This window comes from Typopeltis vanoorti, chromosome 19 (genome assembly GCF_054136105.1).
Source record: "Typopeltis vanoorti isolate ZY-2024b chromosome 19, IOZ_Tvanoo_1.0, whole genome shotgun sequence".
Taxonomy (NCBI): Eukaryota; Metazoa; Arthropoda; class Arachnida; order Uropygi; family Thelyphonidae; genus Typopeltis; species Typopeltis vanoorti.
The window spans coordinates 103,376,076-103,403,936 of NC_143567.1; the positions used below are offsets into that span (position 1 = coordinate 103,376,076).

General features: G+C 34.4%; 1 protein-coding gene across 1 annotated transcript in view; it reads right to left on the minus strand.

The window, feature by feature from the left end:
* The window catches only part of LOC150096409 (protein still life, isoform SIF type 1-like), a 479,324-nt gene that overhangs the window by 403,295 nt on the left and 48,168 nt on the right, over nt 1-27,861 (minus strand). Inside the window, exon 6 of the mRNA XM_090409055.1 lies at nt 26,072-26,170. Within this exon, the coding sequence (XP_090265181.1) occupies nt 26,072-26,170 (99 nt within the window). The remainder of the gene's footprint in view (nt 1-26,071; nt 26,171-27,861) is intronic.

Consider the following 27,861-nt stretch of genomic DNA (forward strand, 5'->3'; position numbering starts at 1 on the left):
GGAAACTTAGTTTTCTTAATCGTGCAACCCAAGAAAATCGACCGTAGAACTTACACCACTTCAGACAATAATATATAGTTTTTAGGACCACAAGATGTCTACCGTACTTTCTTTTCTGATGTCTCTGAAATCACACAGATATGGTTTCAGCTATCACATTCCTGACGGCTCAGTAGAGACTGGCCATCCAGCTGTTATGGCTAAAGGAGACCCATGTACTCGATTTGGGAATGAAATCCGTTAGATGATTTTTTTTTTCATTTTTACAAAATCAGGCACGGTACAACTATCGTCAGTTTTATCAAATAAAAAAGTCTGTTTTAAAGCTTGTTTATTTTAATAAGTTTAAAATTACATACTAATATGTATGTACTTTTAAACATTACATTACAGTGATTTATCTGTAATTTCATATTTACAGTACTCAGATACTTCTGTTTTTCCTTCATATATTCATATCCATCTTGTCTTCCTATTTCAATTCTTATTTGAGTTCGGATACCATCTAATATTTTATTTTTAGTTTAATACCTATTTTAGTCACTGCAGCTATCGAAAATTTCCGTATATGAACCAGGAACATGAGATCTGTTCCTTCATCTGTAGGGCTCAGTAGTGTTAAATTGTGAATGAAGATATTTGGGAATTATAACTCTTCATTCACAATTAACATAATACAATTATAACTCTTCATTCACATTTAACACAAGTCTTGACATAACTTAAGCAAGACTTGTAAAACAAGCAAGAGATTGACTGTAAATTATTATTCATATAATTACTTTGAGTTTGTTTATTATTGTTTAATTATATAATTTTGAGATATGTATTAGTAATGAAAGAACTCTGTGTTAAAATGTCATTCAATTTATTTTATTTATTCCTGTGTTAATATTATAAGAACTGTGCAAATATATTATAAGAATTAGTATTTATCATATTTAAATGTATATTATATAAATTGTAAAATATCCTTTTATTTTGTTTATGCGTAAGAGTGATTTTATGTAATTCTTCTGATTGAATTTGATTGGCTGCTGAAGGAGAAACGGAGCTCGTTTTAGTCAGCGCGTGTTTAGAACGTGAACGGCTGTGATATGGAATGAAGCCAGTAGATGTAAGCTGAACTGGCTAGAACCGGATTTTGGCGGGAAGAATGAACGATTTTAATTGGAAAACGAAAGTAAAGAAAGGAGAAGCGTTTAGGACAGCAAGGAGTGAAGTAACGGGTGTCAGTAAGGGAATTTGGGAAATGACATAAATAGATTAAGAAAGGACCGGGAAAATAATAGGCAATTCAGAATATTTCTACGGAATTCTAAAATGACGACGGATTTCAATTGTTTTGAGGAAGAATAGTGCAAAGCTGAATTTAATGCGTAGAAGAAAATAAGGAATAAATACATTACCTAAAACGAGTGCGTCAAGAGTTCTATGTTTAATATTTCAGTTATTATAGTGAAGATTTCTTTTGAATAGTGTTACTTCAAAGTAATAGTTAACTACAGTTTTAAGTGTGCCTGTAGTGAATCCAATTTGTAAAAGGTGTAACCCGGTAAGAGCAGTCTTTTTTTATATTTCAGCCTGAAGAAATAAGAGTTAGCTCCGCCTGATATATCTTAACATTAACTGTGGCGTTGTACTAAAAATAGCCGAAGTAAGGAGATTTAAAGTGTTTACCCCTTGAAATGATAACCTCCTCATAATTAAATTAAGTGTTTGTTGACTAAGAGAGAATTAGAGAATTCTACCTTAAGAATAATTACTGTAAAATTCTGGAACATTGAACTGTGTGAACCATTTTCAATTATTCGGAAGAATGTAAAATTGACAGCTGGATGTCTGATGCCTAATGTTTTATGTTTGTTATGAGTATTTGAACTAAGTTGATGTATAAAAGAATTGAATTATCTCATTGAATAGAGACAAGTTGTGATAATAGTATTTAAGCATTGAAGAATAAGATCTGTAAATTTAACTTTAATTTTTAAACCAAACCGAGTGGCTAATAGTGTCTCAGAGATATTTTGAATATTGTTCAATTAGATTATCTTGCTTAGAAAATTATACTTAGATGTACATATTATATAACCCTGCATTAAATGTTTTGTTTTATTGAATTCAATTTGAAGTTTGATTTTCTTTCATTGCACCGCTCAAAAAAAAATTTGTCGGACCTTGCGGAAGCTTTAAAAGATATTAATAACCTCGGCCTGTAGAAAAGTAAGATTGCAAACGTTAGTTGATGATTGATTCCACTATATTATATAAACTAATCTGAATATAAGGTGGCGCAGGATAATATAAATTTCTTTATATTCGGATCAGTATCAATCAACATCTGACAAATAAAAACGGAATAGGACGACACAACAGTAGCTTGTCATGAAAAACACAGGAGTAAAATATTTAAACCCTACTTAATGCTGATATACAGCATTAAGTAGGGATTAATTTTAAATTTAAATTTAAATTTAATCCTACTGTATAGAGTTATATCTGTCAGTGTTTCCTTCCAAAGTGAATCGTCATTACTGCCTGAGTTACGATCTCTTTTGTCATTTCTCATAAAAAATAATATTATTCTCTCTCTCTCTCTCTCTCTCTCTCTCTCTCACACACACACACACACACACACACACACACACACACACACACACACACACACACACACGCACGCAGTCGGTTTTCTTTACACTGTATCTTTTTTTTTTTTGGTTTTGTCATTTCCTTTCCTACTTTCTCTCTCTCTCTCTTTCTCTTCGTAAACATAGCTAATTGCTGTTTAAGACTCGGCACGCTATTTGCAGACTTCTGTAGGAGACAATTTAGTCCGTTAATGGCAAAATCTATTTACAAGATGTGCTGACAATGCCCAATAAAATACGATCCAATAATTCGATTTCTCTCTCTGAAAGTGAGTTTATAAGTGCGTTTGTTTTTATCTCGCTTGTCGCGAAAGGACCATTCGTTGTACCCGCGTACTTAGATTTTCATTCCATTAGCCTTGATTTTGATCTTCGGTATAAAAAAAAAATCAATTTTTTTCCACATCGTTGATAACTGTAATTAAGAGCGATCGCTTGTTTTTTTTTTTTTAATTGTGTATTGGAAGCTAACAACTACCAGTGCAATCAATAAGGGATTACCGAACGCAATAGGCGACGACTCAGAACTGTAAATTAACCGACATAAATATTAGCAGCAAAGTTTGTGTGAGTTTATTTGTGTCACCTAATTTCTCAGTGAAAACAGACTACGTTGCGTTTTAATGAGAGGAAAATGAAAATTCGTTCATCAAACACTTTTTTATGAATTTGATCGACTATAGGCAAGAGAATGACAAAAAAAACCCCAGCAAGATGGCACAGTGCCAAAATGGTAGGAGAGCAGATGCTGTAGGGATAGTTAGACGATGGATACAGCTTCCGATAGATGAAATTATCCGATGCAGTCAGAAGGGTTATTAATTAGGAGATAGCATCAGATGCTAACAGATGATTAATATCAGTTCTCATGACTGAACACATGCAAATGGAGAGAGAGAAAGAGAGAGAGGGAGGTCTTTGAAGAGAAGTCACAGAAATGAAGGCGCATTTGAAGTCAGATCAGTGACTTAAAATCCTAATGATCGTCAAGATGTATCCCACTGCCACCTAGCGACCAGTCAGGTACATACTTTTTTTTACTTAGTTCACTACTTGAGTTGGAAATGCACGATAATCCGGGGCCTGATTCATAGATATCATATGCGTTTCATATGTGAATCCCACACATTGAAGGTTATAAACCTATCGCGCATTTTAGTACCATGGGGGAGGAGCTAAAGAATTGATAATTCACATAACCTACTCTAGAGGCCACACATGGAACATTCATAAATCACAAATAAGCAGGATGGTGCTATCACGCCAAGCAATGACTTTATCTTCTTCCAGTTAAAGACATCCAAAAAACCTTGTTCACAATGAGATTCGGATCCAAGACCTGCTGATATAAGAAATGCTATCTATATCAATCAAGACGAGCCTCAGCTCAGTTGGTATAGACGAAGTCCTTTTGTTGGGAAGACCTGGGTTCGATTCCCGTCTGTGATGTGAGGAACCCTTTATCTGTCTCTTTCTATCAAAGGTGAGTTAGCCGGTTTCCTAAGGAGGTAGAGGGTTTTTCTCCCGGATACGGGTTTTTCGTCCCTTAGAATAGTGAAAACGAGCAGCAGCAGGTAACTATTAGTTATCTGCTGGTCGTTTTCACTAGCAAGTTTTTTGTGTGTATATTGTATAATATAAAATATATAAATGAAAATATAGAATAATTCGATTCCTCGCCCATAGATGGCGTTCATGTTCTAATTAAGAGTGATTACTCATTTATTATTATTATTATTATTATTATTATTATTATTGACAGCTAATTTAAGTACCTAAATAAGCCATTTTATGCATATTATATACGATTTTTGCATATTATATACGATATAATTTTATACCATTCCGAGGTGAAATTAAAAAAAGAAATAAAATAAAACAAAATCTTTATTTTCACTTTTTAATAAATAAATGATTTATTTATTTTCAGAAGTTTCGACTACGTTTTCAAATATATAAAAAAATCAGAATAAAAACAGAGAAAGCTTAGATAAAATGAGACCGAAGAAATTCTTAAACAGTCATTTTTTTTTTGAACGCTTAATTTTATGAATGAATAAACTGGAATATTTTTGTAACTAAAATTGGATGACAAAACGGCTCGCACAGTTATGAAAATGTAAAGTGGCTTTAACATAATCGCCTGGCACTTGTACTGCTACGCGCTTAACATTCAAATTCTGTGCATCGCGAGAAAAAAAAAAAAAGATTTCCGCTTAAATTCTTTCTTGGAACTGCCATTCTTATTGTAAAATTTCATTAGCATTCTGTTCCCAACTACCGAATACCAATCTAATCACAGAAGACTGGCAAAAAGAAGTTTTATAACGAAGCGAGCAACTGTTTACAAGATCAACAAAATAGTTCCGTGACAAGCCACGAACAAGCAAGAATTTTTCGTTATTTACTTTGAGATTAGAGCTGAGTTGCATCGAGGGACGACTGGATTTCGTTTGGCACTACAGCATACAATGGACTGCGTGTAAGGAAAAAGAGCGAATAAGAAAGAGAGAGAGAAAGAGAGAGGAGCAGTAATGTTCAGAAGAGCACTAAGAGGTATTTAATTATATAATAAACAGAAAGTAAAAATTTAATTTTCTTTTCAAAGTCTTTTTTAAATTCATAAATTAAAATTTTTCAAATTTTTTAGCTTTTTATTTTTTAAAAAAAATTAGAATTTTCTTTTAAAATTTTAACTTCGTTTTTTTTTTCGAATTTTAGTTTAAACCATATTTTTTATCACTCGCAAACTTTACTTATAAAAATGACAATTATTTATTCGAGTTTCTCTAGTTCAGTTGGTATAGAAGTCTTTTGGTTAAAAAGACCTGGGTTCAAATCCTGGGTTTAAATACCCTGAAACTTGCGTATTTCATCCCGCAAACCAGCCTAGTGAAAACACACGTATTTACAGTCATAAATATTTATAATATAGTTGGGCAAGGAAGTCAAGAGGAAAAAATTATTAAGCATAATGAAAATTAATTTCATTATGTTATGTTGTTTACCATAAACAAACAATATTAAAGAATGATAAAATCCATAATATATATATATTCCCACTGGTCTGGCTCCCACTGAAGAGACCTCAATAGGTCGCAACCGTTTGGGTAGTGGTCCTTCCCATTATGCATTGCATTATACACATCCGAAAAAGGGTGTGTGCTTTGCATTAAGGGATACATACTAAGGCAAGTGATATGAAGTCATTAGCCTCTATATACAAGTACTTAAGACGTGAAGATTTCACGCGCAAAACTTTGTTTGCTTACTTGGGAAAAGGATTAAAACCAGGTATATATAAAATTTCTTAGTATCTTTAACATATATTACACCCAAGGTAAAAACCTTTCTCCATCTTTCTCTCATCCAGAGATTTTTATTAATAAGGTCAAGCACCTTTTGTCTACTTGTATACGAAATATATATGACTTCTGCATTACTTCAATCACAGTATTTCTCATGGGTCTGCCTCCCACGGAAGAGACCTCAATAAAGGTCGAAACCGGTTGGAAGCTTGTGTGATGAACGGCAATACTGTAGCCCATGAAGTCAACTGAGGTCGAAACCGGTCTGGGTAGTGGCCCTTCCTATTATGCATTGTATTATACACGCCTGAAAGGGGTGTGTATGCTTTACATTATGGGATACATACTAAGGCAAGTGATATGAAGTCATTAGTCTCTCTCTCTATCTATATCTATATCTATATATATACAAGTAACTCAGACTTGAATAGATTTCACGCGTAGAATTTTGTTTTGCTTACTTGGGAAAATGATTAAAACCAAGCATATAAAATTTCTCGGTATCTTTATCGTATATTACACCCAAAGTAAAAAACTTCCTACACATATATATGTTTCTAAAATTCTTGAAACTCAGAAAGAATACAGCCAAAGATCAAAATATTATCTTCTTTTTAAGTACAGGCCTAGCTTCATTCTGCAATCGCAACATTTGGTGTATCACTTACTTGTGATAACATTCACGGGAAATTAACTACTATTATATATGCTTTGACTGTCTTGAGTTTTACCTTTAGGATATTGGCCACTAAATTGTTCCCCCACCGTTTTCCAACTCATCCTCCCACAAACTCTCGCTCGATTGCTGTTTGAGCTGACCTGTCCATTAGAGTCGTGTTGTTATCCTGTTTAACCAAGCTATAGTAGGCTGTTCTGTGTAATGTGACTATTGTCTTGCCCAAACTGGTAGAATTCTATAAACACAGGAAGTTCAACGTTATTTACAATCAGATACTCCTCTCTATTAATTAGAGAATCCAATTCCATACCACGAAAAGCACTCCCACATCATCCCACTTCCATCCTATGCTTTATAGTTCAGGCATCGCAGTCCTGGTAATGATCGGAAGGCTGCGGTTCTCAGATCCGATTCGCCTATCCGTGTAAACACGCTGTGGCTCCAAAGTACTCATTTCCAATCGTCGAGAGCCCCCCATATTATCAAAATCGATCTAGATAGTTTGCATTGCCTATATGTGCATGTTTGCAACCTATGTCCTTCTGTTGATGTTCCAATACTTGTGGAAACATATTGCAGATTAATTACTTCTGTAATTTATAAATTTTTAGAAATTCGATAATGTTCTAGAAATTAATCTATAGACATACTATACAATTTATATCTCGTCAGTTTGAAGTAACTATGGCTTTTCCTAGTCTCAAGAATTCTGTAAAACAGATACTTTTCAATGAAAGAGTAATCGATATAGTTTTCGCTATAGACGCCAAACAATCTCAGATGAAGCGAACAGAAAACAACTTAGTGCAATTCTGTTGATGACCCAAAGAACCCATCAATAAGGCTTTACCGAGTGAAGGTCAGTTACCGCCTCATGTTTCCACTTCATTCCACCTATCAGAATTAACTCGGTCGGTTTTTTCTCCAGTTTTTCATCTCACAAAAGAAGCCAACTAGCTAGAAGAATGCACACAATAAACAGACGTCATAGACTTATTGTCTTAGGCCAAATTCTAATCAGATCGAACAATTTTCATCACTATGATTATAATGCTGGATCTAGAATATTTAGAAATGTGATATCCAGTGGAACTTAGACGAGAGGATTTCGTTTAAGGTTCCTCTAGTTTGTTTTATATTTAAAAAAATAGTTCATTCTTTCTATTAGGGCATTTGCGTGGTTGCTTCGGAATTTATTAGCATATCTAATCATGTACAGAAATAAAAAAACAAAAACAAATTCACCTCATTTTTACGAAGCAAATTACACAGATTGGTTTTATTTATGTCAGATTTGATTGCAGAAAATACAATTAAAAATCAATCTGATGTTCGTGCAGATCTCTCTCTTGGGAATCAGGCAGATGTCTTCAGACAATTCTAATATTTCTTGAACTGTTTGAGTAAATTTACAGATTTCTACTTTTTTTAAAAAAAAATTATCCATATTCTCCTGTTAAGAAGATCATTTAGAATATTTTTACGAGACATTGAAGTTTGTTTAAAATAATTACAGAGCGTTGTTATTGTTAATAATAATGTTGTTGGTGATGTTGTTACGTAGTAAAGCGGGAAGTTACTGAAGATTCTTCGCTACCTATTTAATTAAGCTACGGGGTGGGAGTCGATGAGTGATTCAGAATATCCATTTCTATAATCCTAAATTCTGACATCAAACAATTCATCAATCACGTAGCCTTGTAATTTTAATACAAGGTATTGAGTAATACAAGGATTGAGTAAAACTCAATCATATTTTATTACTTCGCAAAAAAGAATTGTTTAATGTCAGTCTTTTTTTTTTTTTTTGAGAAGCCCAATACCTCTAGATAATACTAATTCACTGAACTCTATTTCATAAAGACATTCAGTTTTTCTGCTGGCATTTTCTACAAATATTTCTATGGTCACTGTTCATCAGAATTGAGAATTAAGAAATGCTAATCACTAACTCGTCCACCTACTCTTTCCTCTAAATCTGTTAAAACAATGCAATAGCTACGCAAAACCACTTCATGAATCTACTCCATATGCACAAAATAAATTCATCTTCTTCTTCTTTCATTCTTCTTCTTATGTTTTTTGAACTGTCTTTCTTCTTCCACAGGTCGGTCTTCAAATCTAATATTAACAAGTTTTTTTTCAAGTACACAGTACTGAAATGTACGCTGAACAACCTCTCCAATATGTAATTATCATAAAAATACCAATTATATCATTTATAGACAACATTTAAGAAAGCCTTATTATTCTATTACATAAACACATTTAAAAAAATGTCTCGACTGGACCCCTTCATCGCGCAAGGAGTCGTTGACATTAGATACTTGCAGAATACGTACATGCATAGATGCTGCGTAGATGTTCTTGATAATGTAATTTTATTTACTGGTTACCTGTTAGCTTTGTTTAGTTAAATAATGATTGACTTTTTTACGAATTTCATTAATCGGGTGTTGTGTACTTCTTAACACACACACTTATTTAAAATAAGCAAGCAACTAAATGAGGAAGTACCTAAACCAGGTAAATCAGTTAAGATTCAAAGTGGGTGTGTCAGTATATACAAATGTGTATATATTTTATATCAACCTCATACCTGAGAGGTAGAACTCATAGTATATTAGTTCCGTGTGTGTGCAGGAGATTTACATTTAACACTTTGATAACAAGAAATCTCGGCATAAAGCAGGAATAGAAGTAGGTTCGATGCATCCGCAGTTGGACCTAAAAAAGAGATTCTGGGCAGCTAGTTTTCTTTTTTAATAGGCCCAAAAGAAACCAGAAGAATGATGATCGCCAGTTCACTGGATCATTGCCCGTGAAAGTACCTGTAGAACAAACATGAAGTGAAGCAGTGCATGATAGAGGTTGACGTGCTAGAAGAATCACTTATCATCCGAATTACTTTCTCCATCACAGGACAGCATCAAAAAGTTTTAGATGCACAACCATGTGAACAGTAGTCTATCGGGCGGATTATGATTTGAACAGTTAGTAGCTGGATTGTTGAAAAGTAGCACTTAAAGCAATAAATAATGTCTTCTTGTTTTTGAAGTATTTATGTCGGAAGAGATTAGAGTAAATTTCATCCCAAAGAAAGAGGAGAGGCGAGAGAGAGAGGCATTATGATTTGTGTATTATTCAGAGAAGCAATAAGCGAGATCGGTTTTGCCAGAAAAGAAGAAAAAAATTCCATTTTGATAACACCGATGGTGACCGGGTTATCCGCGCGATATTGATGGAGACAATCAATCTGGTTGCCATCTTGAAATTTAGGATGTTTGCGCATTGCATGGTTTGTCGAAATATTAGGACGAATGGTCTGGATAAAATTACTGGGGAATTGAGAATATATCATAAATAAATAGGAGAAGGAGATTAAGTGATTTAACAGCGTCCTGAGGTACTTCTGCTTTGGTGACGCTCGAAGAGAATCAGCCATCCATCATGACACTCATTGAACAACCAGATGGCTATCCAATTACAGGGAACGAAGAATGGAGCAGCCTCGATGTCAATCAGAATGAAATCAAATGTCAAAAGCAAAAGCACGTGTTTCTCCGAACATTGACCTTGATTATCGGAATCCATACTGTTGGTCATTGGATAATTGGCGAAATTTAGTGGAGAGGTTGTCTATTTTTTTTTATTTTTATTTCTCTCCCACACGAACGACAGAAGAGCCTATAGCAACAGATGCCATGTAAGGGTGGGATCAGGAATAGACTAATCTGATGATATTCTTCTTAAACTGTTCAAGATTGTATTCCTTTGTGTAAATGCTTCTCGAGACGGAGGTTGTTCCACAGAACTGAGGTGGAAAGAATGAAAGATGATTGGGAGTAGCAGGTTTGGTGAGTATGCAGTTCGACTGTAAAAGGATGTTGAGCAGCTGTAGCACGAGTTCCTGTAGATCTGGCAGAAATAGGAGGCGTAATTGATGCTACGTCTGCTGAACAATAGCCATTGAAGCTGAAAGTGATCTTCTATGGCAAGGTTTCCCCAAATTTTTTTCTCGTGGTCCGGTTATTTTAATACTTCATCTTCGTGACCCACTAAAATTTTTATGGCCAATAGCTAAAATAAAACAGATTTGAATGTGGCATTTACTCTTACAAAAATATAAAGAAATTAAACTAAAGCCAAGTAATTTATTGATGAGAAGTGTGATGCTGTAGTTTGTTAACTAGAAACTTCAGGTTTAGAGGAAAAGAAAAAGCAGAGTGAGTACGTGGCGGGCGAGTAAAACAAACGCCAGACCGCCAAACGATTAGGCAGGTGGCGCGGTTGCCGCCACGCAGCCTCCTCATTGGTTGAGCTACTTTACCGCGAACAAAGAGAGTGTGAAATAGTGACGCAGAAGCGGGCGTAGCGCGTTTTTCGTCTCTATCAATTAAATTATTTATTCATTACTCCCAATTAAACGCTATTTACTTGTATTTTAGAGTTTTGTGAAAAAAAGGAAACCCAAAAACGAAACACCTAAGTTTTCGAGAGTTTTTTTAGGCGACCCAGCATTTAGCTTTCGTGACCCGGTGTCGGGTCGTGACCCACCATTTAGGAAACACTGTTCTGTGGGATTAGTGGCTAAAGAGAGTCCGTAAAAGACGTGTCATTTATCAACCCGACTGCCCTTTTCTGAACAGCATCAATAATTTTTAGGGAGGTCCTTGTTGCACCACCCCATATGAGGCGAGTTTCTGTTGATGACTTTTTCTCTATTATTTTGGAGAGGATTGAGACAATGGCGATCGGTGGATAGTTTCATAACAGTAGACGTTTATCTACTTTTTGGAATAGGTTGTATATGCTTTCTTGCACGCATTGGGATTGGTACCAACTAAGTACAAAAGATTACAAAGACGATAAACGAGGACAGTGTGTCCTCTACCGATGTGTTGTGAGACAGGTGTATCCTTTCTACTAATATATTTAGAACTACAAGCATAGAAATGCAATATTGAATTCGAACTGCTTTTATCATAACAACAATATAATTTGGCTGAGACTCAACAGCATCGGTTGTTTAGGCTGTTAAAGCAGCTGTCAACAGTCTTCTAAAACAAATTTTATAAACTTTATGCACAAACAGGTGCTCATTTTGAATAATCTTCTTCGTTCATTTAAAATGACATCGAGAACAAATTACCACGGTGGCAAGTAAACGCTGTTGAAATTATTTTTAACCGAGATTGTATGATGTGAGATGTTTAGTAATACGACAGCAAACTAACGAGAAAAATCATGGCGATGAATTGAAGCATTCCCATTTGAATAGTTAAATGCCTAAATATTTGAAATTGGATGTGTCAGCAGGCTAAGACTTTTCGTTTTATACTTACAGTGTTAATTGTGTACTTGACAGAATTTGAAGTGATTTTGGTAGGGAAAAAGTCTATTTAATGTTGTGTAGTTTTATTTCCTAGTTTACTGGGATTTTTGTAATTCTTTACAGAATGCTTCGTGAATAAGCAATCGCTAAATGAAGCAGTGAAAAGAAGGGAGTGCAAAGGTTCAGATAAAGAAACGAAAAAATGAAAACAAGCAGAAAAGAGAAGAGGAGAAATTAGGGAGAAAAAGAACACAACGGGAGATAAAGGATAAAATAAATGATCTTCAGTATATGTTAAAATGAAAATATTACGATGGTAGAAAATTTACAAAACAACACGAAGAAAACATAAGAGAAAAGAATGGAAAAATTAGAAAAATCAAATGGATTTTTAATTTTTCCTTTTTTATTTAATAATAATTTTTTAAATATTCACCGTATTCAACAGAAATTTAACAACAGAACTACATTACAGAAGGATTTATTAAGATTTTATTATTTTACGACATTAGTATAATTTCTTAAATGATTCTGTATATTAATCGCCTCACTACTGGAACTAATAGATTCTCTAAATCGTCTGCAGCTTTTCAATGAATCTATTCTTTGGAAACGCTAATTTCTTAAACGTATCAGGATTTCGTTGCCATAAAAAAGACAAAATATGCCCTCTACTTGATTGAATGATGAACTATAGAAAAACAACAGAAATCATTAACCACTGAAACGTATTTGATTCATTCATAGCCGAATATCTTCTCAGAAGACTAGATTTTCCAAAGTCAAAGAAAACTTTTATGATCAAATGCAAAAGTACAATGTGGAAACTGTTTCTCAACAGGTCTCTACATTGAGGAAACATTGAGTCTCCACAAAGAAAAATTCCAGATAGTGCAGACATCCTTTCAGATCTCCAAACGTCTCCTGGACCGGTAGCAATTCTACGATTATTCTGAAGGTTTCTCCAAACTTGACTTCTCTCCTATGCCTTCTTTTCATTCTCTCCCATTCCATTGGCCTTCCATTCTGCAGACTGGAAATTATCCCAAATTCAATCCAATCCAAAGAAGGATGACAAATCTTTGCCATCAAATTACAGTTCAAAATCATTAATAATAATCTAACTTTATGTTGCAAATCTGTGGTAATAACTATTCCGCCAGTTCTGATTGTCACTTCTACACGGTTATTCTTAATATCTCTAAAGCAAGTGATCATTTGAGTAAAAAGGCCTATTAAGTAAGTTCCCATCCTCTATTGTTGCTGCATCTGGGATGGCAGTCTTCCTACTTGTATAGGTGAAGATAGACCTATCTTCATTCTCACAATTTGCATCTAACACTTTGTGTGTACCAGGTTCTCGTTTTTTTGTTTTTTTTTTGGCTATTTCGTTTTTCTGTATATCAGTAACCTCCTCCAACTGACTACATATCCAATCCATAGGACTGTGGATGTACATTGCACTCCTGTTTCTCATTGAACAAACCTTGCACTACACAAATAACAATGTTAGAATGTATGTGTACTACTGCGACGCAAAACCTCTGATCTCCAATGGAGTCTAAAATTAATTTTAATGTTTGCAGAATTCAATTTTGTCTTATCTCTCGCAAAAAACAACCCTTTTCTCCCAGTCTTCTTTTGACAACATTCGAATCCTTAGACAAAAATAGGGATTTCTCTTCATGGTACTAATATTGCTAATATCGCTTCCTCGCATTCTATAATTACGTTTTCGCTTAGCTTCTGTAAAACTATTAACTTTATACAAATCACAAAGGTATTGAACCAGTGAATACTATTCCCACATTTACTGTAATTCCCGTAAGTCATATAATAGGTCCTTAAGAGCTCACATTCCCTTGGATTTCGTCCATAATTCCTACAAGGTAGTTAGCCTTATACCTTTAAGTATACTTCTATGTAAATTGTGTACTTTTTTGGTCGATTTGCCTGATTGGGAGATGAAAAATTTCGATTTTCTGAAAGAAAACGCTTCGCCTTCGTATGAGACCGACTAACTCATCTTCAGTTGCACAAAGAATCCCCTGCTCCATAAAATGCTTGACTCAATGCAGAAGAAAACAGACAGGTTGATTATTTACCTATCATTCGCTAATTTACTCCACTTTCTCATATACATTTCATATATAATCTTTCTCTTGTTTCCTCTTGCATTTTCTACAAATATTGTTATGGTCACTGTTCATTAGCATCGACGTCAATAATTTCCCAGTTGTTCTCAAAGTCCTGCTAAAGCACGTGCAACATCTAGGCCACACTCCTACCAAGTTCAATATTCCTCTTCTTCTTATACAGTCTTTTGAAGCACTCTTCGATCTGTTAAGTATTTCCTAAAGAGTAGAAGACATCGGGTACGCAATACCATTTTGTGTGTAAAGTGGTATTCTGTATTATCCGAAGATTGCTTTGTTTTCTGTAAAATTTCTGCATATTCACGGAACTAATTAGTTGAATGATCTCGTATTCTGCGTAGTACCATTAAAAAAAAAAGAAAGAAACCGTAGGTTAGTGAACAACAGTATAATACATTGGGATGACATATACATGTTAAATATCTTTTCGAAATATGTAAATTTATTTTTAGTAATACGATGAATATTTAAAGGGTACGCTGTCATTTCATTTATAAGAGTTTTTTCATGTCCTCGAAAACAATAAAATGATGAAAGAAATTAAGCTGAGATTAATATTCAGTGAATTATCAAGAGATGAGAATGAAAAATAGGAATAAGATGTGTTTAAAATAAAATTATTACATTAAGAAGAAGTTAAAAAACTATACCAAACTAAATTAAAAGAAAACTTACAAGAAATAGAGGTAAATGAAAATATTGAATAAGAATGGAAGAACATTTGCAATATAATAAAGCAGCCCATGACATCCTGGGGAAAAAGAAGAAATGGCACAGGAAAAGAGGCTTAAGAAATTGGAATGAACATATAGAAAAAATAATACAGGAGAAAAATGAAGTCTATAAGAAATGGCTATCTTCAGATACAATCTAAAATAAATTAAACTGTAAGAGGAAAAATGCCACAGCGAAAAGAGGAGTCGGATCTTTACACAGAGAAAAATGGAATAACTATTCCATTGTGTAAAAAAAGTTAGAAGTAGAGTTATAGTATGCAGCCAACAACATATAAAATCTTGAAATACTTAAAGAAATCAAAAAACAAATTAGCAGAGACGTCATAAGTAAAAAGGAATGGAATAAGTATTACGAAAACGTATGGAAAGATACATGGACAATGAAGAAAATAGATTACAAAAGGATAATATCGGCAGAAATGAAATTTCTAAAGAAGAACTGCAGATTATACTAAATTAGATAAGAAAAGAAATGCAGATGTCTTAAAAGAACTTCAACAACAACCAATTTCACAAACAATAGAAAATTACAGAAACGAGTGGATCCAACATATAAACAGAATGTCACTAGAAAGATTACCAAAATTAATACTAAATTATAAACCAAAAGGAAAAAGAAGTAGAGGAAGACCCAGTACCGTCGACAGGGTGTAGCAATAGAGGCAGCCTGCCTCATGGCGCGGTTTAATAAGTGCGCTCGTTCAGCCATATTGCAGTAGGCGCAGTCTCTACGCTGACAATTCCTGTTAGCATAGCAAGTGTGGAAAGAAGTTTTTCCAAGCTTAAACTGATTAAAAATTATTTGCAAACAGCAATGATCCGGAAATATTGATTGGTGTAGCAACCATATCGATACAGGCGGACATAGCTTATAATTTAAATTTAGAAGAGCTTAAAAACAGTTTTATTGTGCGATATCCCCGTAGAGCAAACATTTAATTAATATTATTATGTAATGTTTTGCATTAATGTTTCTCTTGTAATAAAAACAAAATAGCAATTGAAGATTTTCTTATATTTTTGTCTTATAATCCATCAGGGGCGATATTTAATTGTTTGCCTCAGGGCGCGATCTAATCTGGTGACGTTTATGGGAAACCCCTAAAAAGATGGTGTGAGACCGGAAAAGGCCGGTAGGCCTAATACCGTGGAAGGAAGAAGATGTGCTAAAAAATGAAATCTTGGTCTCTGACTGAACCTCTCCGTATATTTATCACCTTCTTCCTTATATTACTTGGATGCAAACTCCATGTAGGTTATATGCAGGTAAGAGATATTCTTGTTACATTCTCTACATTCCCGATATAAGACCGGCTAATTAATCTTACAAGTTCATTTATCCTCACAACTGGGTAAAGCAACGCAGAGAATGGATTATACTAGATTTCAGAATAAAACATCAGCCGAGAAAACAAAAATTATACTTCTCTTGAGATTCTATGAGATATGCAAGGCATTAATTATTCCCTTAGCTAAATCAATAATCTCGAAAACGAGCCAAAGTGTGTCTCTGTAGAGAGAAAGCTGAATGAGGTTGATGATGCATCTGATGATACAATCTTCTCAAGAGGATACGCGAAAATAAAGTTCGGGTTTTCCTTCGCTTTTTTATTTAGATTTAGTAGATTCTTTAGTGATCTATAGGTCACTTGGGAAATTCTCTTCTGATTAGCCAGCAGCCATCGATGTTGCAGGTAAAATCTATTGTTAATATTTAATAATTGAAGATGATATTTTAGTCAAGATAGCAAAGTTCTAATTTCGTAAACAAATTTCATAGCAAATTTTCAAATTTGCATGGGGAAATGATAATTGTAACGAGCAAGCAAGAGAGGGAGAGGGAGAGAGAACATGATACTATCCATAACGTGCACTCATAGAATGTCTTTCGTTGTGAGTTGCGACAACAGTGGAATAAGGATAGCCTTTCTTTAATCAACTAACCGGTAATGCAATAGATTTATAAAATTTATAAACCTTTATAGGAGTTTTTCGAGTGAGGGTTAGTTAGCAGGCCTCATTCAGAAACAGCAGGTTTTTAACTCCTATAGAAAAACTGGCAGGAAAACAGACATTTACCTCTTTAGTTACTTCAACTGTAAATCCAACGATGTTCAATATTCTCTTTTTTTTTCTAACTTTAGTACACCTGACTACAAATTTCGTTTTTACAATTATTGCTACTGACAAAATTCAGTACTCTGTTCTATTCATATATCCATTCATTATTAACTTCACACTTTATTGTACTATTTGGAATTCTACTTATTGTTACTTATCATGAAGTGTGTCTTCAAGACATACTTCACAGTGTCACCGATATTTAAATTCCCCTAAACCCTCTTGAAACATTTAAATGAAAAGTGAACGCATCTCGATTTACCTAGATTTCTATTATTATTTATTGCTATTTTAAATGAGGTGTCTTTCCTGGAACTAGTTGCACAACCACCTACATCATCACCATCATTATAAGTTTTGTGTTAATTGATATAGTTTGGTTGCACTCTTGTCGCTTTTACATATATGCTTCATCATTATGTAAAAATTTATGAAAATATTTTCTTGTTCTCGCATATTGTAGTTATTGCAGAACATTGTATATTGCCTTCTACTTAAAATATCAGTAAAGAGTAGGAATATTCTAGGAACAGGCTAGGAGAATTAAGAATTAACTAAAGTAAGAATAAGATTTCTCATAGTTAAAACACATCGTTATCGAGCTGGCTTGCAATAAAAACAAAATAAGTCTCAATGCTTTATGATCAGACCTCGTGTATATGAAAAGTGGATTAAATATTTGCTAAATGGAAATGTATTGCCCTAGCATAGACTAAGACATGATTTAATAAAGCAATCTGGAAGTCTATGTACAAACATAAACTCAGAAAAAAAACATTTTTTTTTTCTTTTCGTACAAGTTGACAGAAATAATGGGAAAAAAAAGAACAATAAGAGTAATTATATTTCAGTAAACAGGAGGGCTAAAGGATGAATTAAGGTTGCCGTATTTGAAACTTGTTAAAGAATGGAATAAAACAGCTGATGAGTTCGCACAAACTTAGATAACAGCTGTGTTGTTACCACTCAATACACGCGAAGAGACGTTACTCATGTTGATTCCCAATTTCCAAGAAAAGTTAATCACTAATTTTTGAAGAACAAAAAAACAATGTTTACTCTGCTGTAGAACGCATAAAAGTCTTCTAGAACTTGGTTAATTCTAAAAGACTGAGGGGATAACAACTTTCGTTAAAAGAAGATTAAGTTTTGAAGAATAGGGTTGTGATGATGATACGACTACCAGAAAATTTTAAGACAGCAATAATTACTATAATTTATTTATTAATTTGTAGATTAAATTAGTAATCATTAAACTGGATTTCTTAGTCTAATTTAATCAGTAAATAATTAAAATATTATTTAAATATTATTAAAGAGTAGGCTGAGGATTTGTCAGTCCTTTAAATTGACTAAGCAAGAACCGAATACCAATGTTATTCATACAAATACCACTACACATTATTAATAATAATAACATACATTACTACGCAATGATAATTTAAATCAGAGTAAATTGTCATCGAGGGAAGCCAAATTGCTTTTTCTGTGAGCTTCGCTTACTAATGATTAAGTTTAGCATTTGCAAGAAGCCGTACTGATCTAGAGGCAGTCGTAGCAGCGCCATCTTTTATCAATGTTTATTTAGCTGTTCGATAGTTGAAGCAACCAACAAAAAGGGCTAAACTTTAATCTCACTCTCTTCGAAGTTGAGCTCAGTGATTTATTTAAGAAAAAACGTGCTCCGAGAAGTATACACTTTTTCGTGGAGGTTGAAAACGTGACTGGAAATGATGATTTTGAATTGGAGTGCGCCTCATCGCAAAACCAGATCCAGAGGTCAAAGTTTTTTCTGTCGAAAAGAAATAATCAAAGACGAGAGAGAGAGAGAGAGAAGAAAAAGAAGAAAGTATGAGAGAAAAAAAGAAAAAAGAGAAGCAACGAAAAAAGAGGAAAAGAAGAGAGATACAGAGAGAAGCAAGAAGAAAGAAGGAAAAGCAAAAAGGGTGAGAGAGAGAGAAGAGTGAAAAGAGTTTCTTCTACTCTTTCCCTCTATTTTTGAATAACTCTTTCTTCTAGAGTTATTCAAAATCTATGTACAAGTGGCTGAAACCATGTGGTATCAATCCGAGACTGTATGTCAATTATTCGTATTCAGTGGTAGCCATTTCGGGTTTCTGGGAGTAACTCTATCCTCTCTCAGTCTCTGGATGAGATATAGTTTTAACTGAGCTTCGGTTTTAAGACGTCAAGAAAATATTCTTTTCGTTCTTCACAAGATCTGGTCTTTGCAACCAAAAGACGCTTATTGTTCTTCAAACTGAAGCATAAAAAAGAAAGAAACAGCTACCGAAGAATTACAGCTAAGGCACCTAAATCTGAGATCAGTGTAATGTGTTTATTAAGTTCGCGTATTCTTATATATTTTTTGACTTTCTTGCCGGCTAAAAAATAACAAGTTTGGAGAGAGACTTCCGTATTAGGCCTACGCACTTATATTGATTTCCCCTTTCAGTTGTTTCCGACCGTAGGTGACGTTGTAGACATTGCCCACAAAGTATTCCCTGTGAGAGTTTTTACAGGGTACTTCACCATTGCTTTCCCCAACCACCGAATTTTATCCGGGCTCAGAAACGGCATGTGGCTAGGACGTGTTCATGACTGTAATCCATGTGTTTTTACCGAACGGGTTTGCCTGTTCTGGGGGGCGAAAAAGCCGAGTTTCCGGGTGTAAAAAATCCTCTACCTCCGTATGAGACCAGTTAACTCACCATTCGTCGAAAGAGACCAGATAAGGATTCCTCACGTCACTGACGGGAATCGAATCCAGGTCTTTCCGACCAAAGGGCTTCGTCTACACTGACTGAGCAACGGAGGCTCTCGCATCAGCAATTAAAAAAAAACATAATTCGTCTTCTAGATAGCATTTGAACCAAGGTCTTTCCATTCCGTGCATTGTTCACATCGAATGATTTCCAGAAACCACAGAGAGAAAAAGGCACCACAATGAAAGAAAGAGAGGGAAAGATAGAAAGAGAAAGACCGAGCGAAAGGAACAGAGAGGATGAACGAAAGTAATTAACAAAAGAAAGAAATGGAATTAGAAATGATGGTACAGACAGGGTCAGATTCAGATACAGAAAAAAAGGTAAGCTAGAGAGATGAAAAAGAAAGAATAAGAAAGTGAAAAGATAAAGGAAAAAAGAGAAGAAAAAGAAATATATGAATGAGATAGATAGATAGAGAGAGAGAGAGAGAAAGAAAAAGGAAGGTATTCTTAAAAAGGTTGAATTTAATTACAAATGTAAAGATGAAGTGATATATAACAGTACTCAGAGAGAGAGAGAGACTGAATTAGAAATAAAACGAAGAAAAGGAGACTAGTGGATTATTGTGGTAATTTAAAAACCTTTAGTTATAAATCAAGGATGCGGCAACTGTCACGGACATCTGCTTAAATCCGCCATCCTCCTTTCTCCCCATGACAGCTTACATAGTTTAAAGTTCCCAAGCAGAACTGTCACAGCGCTAAGCGTGAAGAAAGATCACTGATTTGTGCTTCATTTCACATTTAGCGTGCAGGCTAAATGGGAGGCCATTTAATTTCTTGTTTGTGTTTTCTGCGAAAAGCACTTAGCGACGTGCAGAAAAAAAAAGGGCGTTTGCAATCAGAAAAGATGCCACCATGGAGTCCACATTTCACCTGCATGAAAATAAGCCATGGATTAAACGTGTGTTTTTTTAAATGTTTCATTTCCACACTGTACCTCTCACTCGTTCTGTTTATATTCGATACAAAAAAGAACCTCCCACAATTGCGATCAATTACGGACACCTCACTGGAATTTTAAAGCCATAAATCATTTCCAGCATCTCCAATCAATTCTTTAGTTAACGTGCGAATATTCGCGATAAATTTAATTCCAGTTATTCGTTCCAAGCTAGTGTGATGCTTTGTCACTACATGTCGCTGTTGGCAGCAGAGCGTGTACTCCTACATCCTCCCCCCAGATCCCAATCAATTGTTCATTTGTCTCCCTTGGCAGGTTGACAGGTAGTTTAGCAAATGCTAAACCCAAAAGAAAGTCGATTAAGCCTTCATACATTTCGTGTGCAGTTCCGTTCGCCTTTTACGGGTTTCAGAAATTGCATCAACGACCACTTAAACCTTTCTGCGAGGCAGAATTATTCATATTTGGTCATTGTCAGTAAGAAGAGCTGATTTTTCTTGAGCTTAGATGCTCCCCTAGCTAGAAAAGAGAAGAGCTGATGATGGATAAAGCAACAATTGCTTAGGGAATAACCTGATGAGGTAATTAGATGATGATTAATGCTTATACAGTGGATTGTTTATTTTCAAGTATTACTTGTTAAGGCAATAATTCAACACATTCGTTATTGTTGTGAAATATTTTAAATTCGGGAATCATTGTTTGTTCATCAATTAATTTCAGTAAATTCCTTGACCAATTACTTGAACAATTTTGATTGCTCAACAGATTATAGAAGAAGAATTATTTGTTTCTAATTTAACGGCAAAAATAATCATGTTGAGCTTCTCCAACTAACTCGTTCTTGAATTAATCTACGAACTAATACTCCTTGTTGAATGGAGTATACAAATAAATACTTTAAGTCAAATTAATTCCTCAAATAATTCCTGCTGATTGAACTGATCCGGCCTCTATTATCTCTAAATTAATTACGAAAATGATGCTAATTGTTAAATCACAAATTGATTACTCGTATAATGTAGTAACCTGAATTCAGCCAGCAACGGTTTCGTCTTGAATTAATTACTTAATTCTAAATCTTCAATAGATATTTAATAAGTATTTTACTCGCTCATTCATCGATATTGGATGTAATTAGTTGTCTCTTGGATTTTAAATCTCTACACCCATAAGGATTATATTTCGACAAACATCGTATGAACATATGATCATAGGTGAATGCTTCGGGATTTGTTTTCCTCGTAGAAGAATAAGTCAAATTAGTATGATTGGCATATATAGCCATAAATTGCGCTTTTGCATTGTTTGCAAAACAGAATTGACTTTTGAGTTCATCACTGAGCGGCTTTCATCTCGAAGAATCAGTTACCTTTAATTTTACCTGATTAAGTAAAATGAAATTAAAATTAACCTTTCTATTACGTGCAATAAAAGAAATCGTTCAAAATGTTACTCTTCGAGATAATTGTTCACCGACTAGTACCAGAATTCCCCACTGCTGGGTAAAGTTGAGGGATGGTTGGGTCTACTTCTCCACATATGTGAATTCCACATATGAAAGATTATAGAATGAAGGTTATTCGTATACATACCAGGTGGAATTCCAACTGGGGTCTTTCCACTTATATAGCATCGTAGATACGGACTGAGCTATCATGAATACCAATGGTTGAATACTGGAAAAAGACAGCGGTCGACCTTTGTTCTCTATCTATTATTCTCAATAAACCCAGACTTTTTGACGATCCTTGCTATTTCACCATCAATAGTAGTCAGTCATGTTCCACACAAGAAAACATAACTTTTCCTTACAAATTTTCCCAATAATCAAAGTGTCGGAAAACAAACAAAAGTTTGAGTTTGTAAAAAGCAATCATGTTCTTCATTTATAAGCTTATTAGTTGTTGATTAGTAATTACCGGAGAAGTACTACACGACAAAGTGGAAAATGTGTACATTTATTTTCTTAATTAATCTCTCAAAATAATTTGACGTGTTACGAGACTAAGACTTTATTCTCAAATGAATTTTTAATGATCATGATGCTACTCTCCCAGATAATTACTTAGCAAATGTTTGTTCTTGAATTAATTGCTTAAAATAGTTCTAGTTGAAAAACTCATTCCACTTTTCGAATTAACTATCAGAATAATGCGAGCTTCTGAACAGATCATCACCTAACATGCAGTTCTTCAATTTGCTTAATTTTTAACCATGAATCAGTAATCAAATGAAATTAATTCTTGAATTAATAAATGAGGGGGCTCACTTTAGTGAATACGATAGTGATGAACCTGAGATAGCTTATGCTAGAAAGTAAGAAAGAAAGAAGAGTAACAGGTTTTATTACCTTCTTTCTTTTCTATTACTCCTCCGTCCAGTGATATTAAAGTATTCGAAGGTTAGATGTGAATCTTTCCAATTTTAATATTTCTTTTCGTCCGTGCAACACAAGTTTGCCTTCTCTCACAGGTCTCCCTTACCTAGTAGGCTGAAGTCCTTGCCTGCCTGGTCAGCGTGGGAAAAGAGGACTTCAGCCTACATTCTTATGATTATAAATCCGATAAATAAAGGCCGTAGAGCACAGGGCCATAACAGACATTGACAAATAACACAAATCCTGTCAGAATGATGATCCAGGCTTAAACTTTCCCAGGAGGTCTCTATCGGATAAGAGAGATGATAATATCATAAAGAAAAAAAAGGGCGAACAACACTGCAATAGAAGAACATTCATTGGTACTTACAATTATAGATCTCTTAGGTGAAAGTTGCTTGGAAGAAGTATTGTGAGAGACTGGAAAAAATAAATAGGATGTGATCGGAATCACAGAAGCACGAAAAAGAGGGGTGATTCTAATTAAACTATAGAATGGACTTTTATTATATACTTCTGACTGTAATAACAACTCCGTCGGTGGAATAGGTTTTCTAATACGTAAAATATTAATAAATTACATAATCTACACGAACGAAATATTTTCATGTTAACTGAAACCTCTCGTAGCACAAGCATTTCTTAAACAATAATCTTAACTCAACAACTCAAATATCAGAAATAGGAAGATCTATTTCAACAAAACATCGAATTAAAATTGTACACGTTTATGCCCGAACGTCAGCTAACTCAGATGCAGTATAATAATTTTATTCCAAAATAGAAGAAACTTTAAATTACAATAAAAAATTTATATAATTATCATAGGCGATTTAAATACAAGAATAGGTGAAAACCTATTTTTATATAATAGTAACATAAATTCAATGAGAAAGTTTTAATCGCGGAAGAGAAATGAACAGAGGTATGAAAGATTACTGGAATTTACTGGAAAAAAAATCAAAACCTTCAAATGAAATCAGAGACCAAAGAGGGAGAAGACCTTAGTGAGATTAATCAAAACCTAAGCAGTACTATAATTAATATTTTCCGTGAAATAGGTGGAATTATTTCCCACGCAAGAAGTGGAAAACTTTCAAACGAAACTACCTTTATTAAGAAGAAAAAAAACGACCAAAGCGTTGCTGCCACAAGAAATTCAAGTGGAGTTGTTGAAATGTGGACGAAAAACAGTGGCTGATTGAGTGCTTGGCAACACTCTTCACACTTGGTTTAAAACAGAGAAAATTCTCATTGCTCATATACATAGAAAAATTATAGCAAAGACAAAGACACACGAATACAATTTTATTATTTATTTCATGTGAGGTTTCCCTCCATCCTCAACTGTCCTTTAGGACTGATCGAGCGAGCCCTCCTAATGAGGTATTAAGTATGTATTTTATGACTCTACATCCGTGTGTGTTCACAGGGCCGGTTTGCCTGTTCTGAGGGACGAAAAACCCTAGTTTCCGGGTGGAAAAAACCCTCTACCTCCGTACGACACCGGCTAACTCACCTTTAATCGAAAGAGACCTGATTAAGGTTCCTCACGTCTTGGACGGGAATCGAACCCAGGTCTTTTCGACCAGAGGGCTTCGTCTATACCGACTGATCTACTGAGGCTCTACGGATATAATAAAACCTCCTGTTTCGCTTTTGTGCACTTGGCTACATCGAAACGACATCTATCCTATAATCACTGTTGTACAGTATATAGAGTCGTTCCAACTCTGTTATTAAAGTGCGTTAATAAAAGTGAACATTTTCCAGTAAATAGAGGAATAAGGCAGGGTGATACAATATTTCCCAAACTCATTTGCCTTAGAGGAAGTTTTTCGTGAATTGAAATGATAATGGAGGAATTAAAATTAACGGAAAGATTCTAAGTCATCTATGTTTTGCTGATAATATAGTTCTCTTGGCAGAATATTCAGAAAACCTAGAAATAAAGTTAAGGGAAATAGCTCACGTGTCCAGTCAAATAAGGTTGAAGATACATTTAAACAAAACAAAAGTAACGATTAATGCCACCATGGAAGATAGAGTAGATAGGTGAGATTCGTATGTTTATCTGGAAAAAATCGTTAAAATTAAAGTGGGACAAATAGAAGACATAAAAAGGATACTGATGGTCGGCTTTTGGGAGCATAAAAGATATCTTCAAACTATTCTCATTAGTTTGAAGAAGAAAGCTTTCAATCAGCGTGTCTCACTTGTAACAGTGAAACCGGGAATTTAGTTGATGATATGCTTCACAAATTGAAAGTTACCATGAGAAGAAAAGGAATGTGTTCGGTATGACACCCACCCACCCATTTCATAAGATCTAGAAGAAGTGTGTAGAATATCGTTAGTTGCGTCGTGCATTCAAAATGGAGATGGACTAGACAATTGCAAGATAAAATACAACACAAAATGACCTAAATTATTAAACTGAATAGACAGACTGACATGCGCTATGGATGGCAATGGACAAAGGGGAAAACCAAGTTTGAAGAGATAGAAATTGTTAGGATTTCTCATGCAATGGATGAAAAAAGCTGAAACAAAGAATATAGTGGAGAAAATTCAGGGAGATCTTCGTCCAGCAATGGACTGATGCAGATTGAATATATTTAAATCAATATTAGAAAATGTTGATTTTTGTTCGATCCATGTAAATCCTTGATCTCGCATTAACTATACACAAGCATCATACTAAAATTCATTCGATTAGTTGTATGGTTTGTTTCCTTAAACAGATTATTAAAACTTAATCTTAAAAATTATCTGTGGGACATTAATTCAGAATAACTAATATTTCATGGCTTTTCATTGGATATTTATTTAGGGATTGATTAATGTATGTGTACCAACTAGGGTACATACATTAATTATATATTATGGTTGATCTAAATGCCATAGATTATTCGTTTTCTAAGCACCCGTGGCCCAGTAATATATTTTCTATTTGTTTCCTAGCGTCTTGTTTTTTAAATACAAGACGCTCTGCAAACAGTAAACCCACATCAATATCAAAACCAAAATACTCACTTGAACGTATGCAGGCACAGTCTCCGCCTCCTTGCTGAAGTGCTTTCTCCTCTTTCTGTACTTCCTCGAGCTCCACATGTACCTCACGCATTAAAGCAACTAAATAAATAAAAAAAAGCAACATCGAAGGATTCATGCAATGGAACTGAGAACCCAAGGCAGCTACACAAATAAATCATAATAATAATATCAAGGTAGGGAGAATATTAAATCAAATAAGCTACTAGCAAGTGAAAACACAGGAAGGACGATGATAAAATGAAAGCAAAAAAGAAAATTATAACCATGTATACGCAGTATGAATTGAAACATTATAAAAATAAGGTGGAAATTAGGTTAAAAAAATATATCAAACTCAAATCGGAATTTTTGTCCAGGCGAAATTAAAGTCTTTGCTTGTGTTATGAGATGATATTTTAAGTCGGCAGCTCCTCTGACATCGATCTGGAACTTGTGCGAGACCTTGCTCCTATGTTAACGTGATTATAGGTAACAAAAATGGTAGACATTGCAGTCCATGACTAGACGAGTCGTGGATAAACCGATTTTAATTTTGCTGATCTTGCTGATTCACATTGTAGTAAAGAAATTATCTTAATTGCTATTAATCAGAAGTTTTAAAAGAATATATTTAGCTTAGATCAAAGTTCAAGACTTTCTCTTTATAGATAGAAGAAATCACATCACTAAGCAATTACTTGAAAATAGAATATAATTGTTAGCCATCTAATTATTATGTCGTCAATTCGTCCCATATATATTCATCGTGTTACTTGAACTTTTCTTGCTTTGTTCGTTGGTCTCTTAAAATAATCCGCTATCGTTTTTGAATCTGTGTGAATTTTTATGGCTATTTTGCCTATTTTTCTTAATAAGTATCTTTTATGATGTCAGTGGCTTTTCACTCAATTTCAAGGCATTATTGATGCTTTTAAGACATAGATATGTGGAGAATATAAGGAAGGAATAATTTTGGACGTATCTTCGTAAGATGTTCCTGGATGTTCGTTTAGAGTCAGGCATATAGCGATAAACATTTTTATACTACTGCTAAAGTATGACTGAAAGGAAGGGGAGATGGAAATGTGGAGATATAAAGACGTAGGAGATTGTGAATAAGATAAAGGCATGTGAATTTAAAACCCGGGTTTCAAGGGTGGGTTGTGAAGAAGGTGAAAGAGAGAGTTTTGTTGGAGAAAAGGAAAGGATAGAATATGATGAAACAAGGTTAGGGGTGGGAGTTCCTTGTTTCATCATCAATCTCTGGCCTCATGCAGAGATAGGAGGGTCTGCCACTTCTCCCTTTTCAAGGCACTTTACTATATATTAAGAACCTATCTCTTACTCTGCCTTTTAATATATTAGACTCTTAACCATCTTACATACCACTACATTTCAAAAGCAGCTACCTTCTCTTGTCAGAATTCTTTAGCTTCCAAGTTTCACATCCATGATTGTCAGCTTTGTTCTCGAATTTCTTAACTATAACGCAGCTAATATACATAACCCACGAGATAGACATAAGTGGCTTGGGAGCTACCTAGGAATGCGTAAAATACTAACAGTCCACACAAAAAAAAGATGATAAAACGGAAAACTTGCAACTTTGACGGAACAAAGGTTAAAAATGGTGCATGAGATGGGACGATTGTACTTCTTAATTTAAAAGATATCACTAACAATTATATTCTATTGAACAAGTGCTTAAGTCATTTCTTAATTCCACAATGCTAAGCTCTTAAATGTATCTAAATTACAGCTTGTTTTAAAATTGTTCTGATCAATAAAAA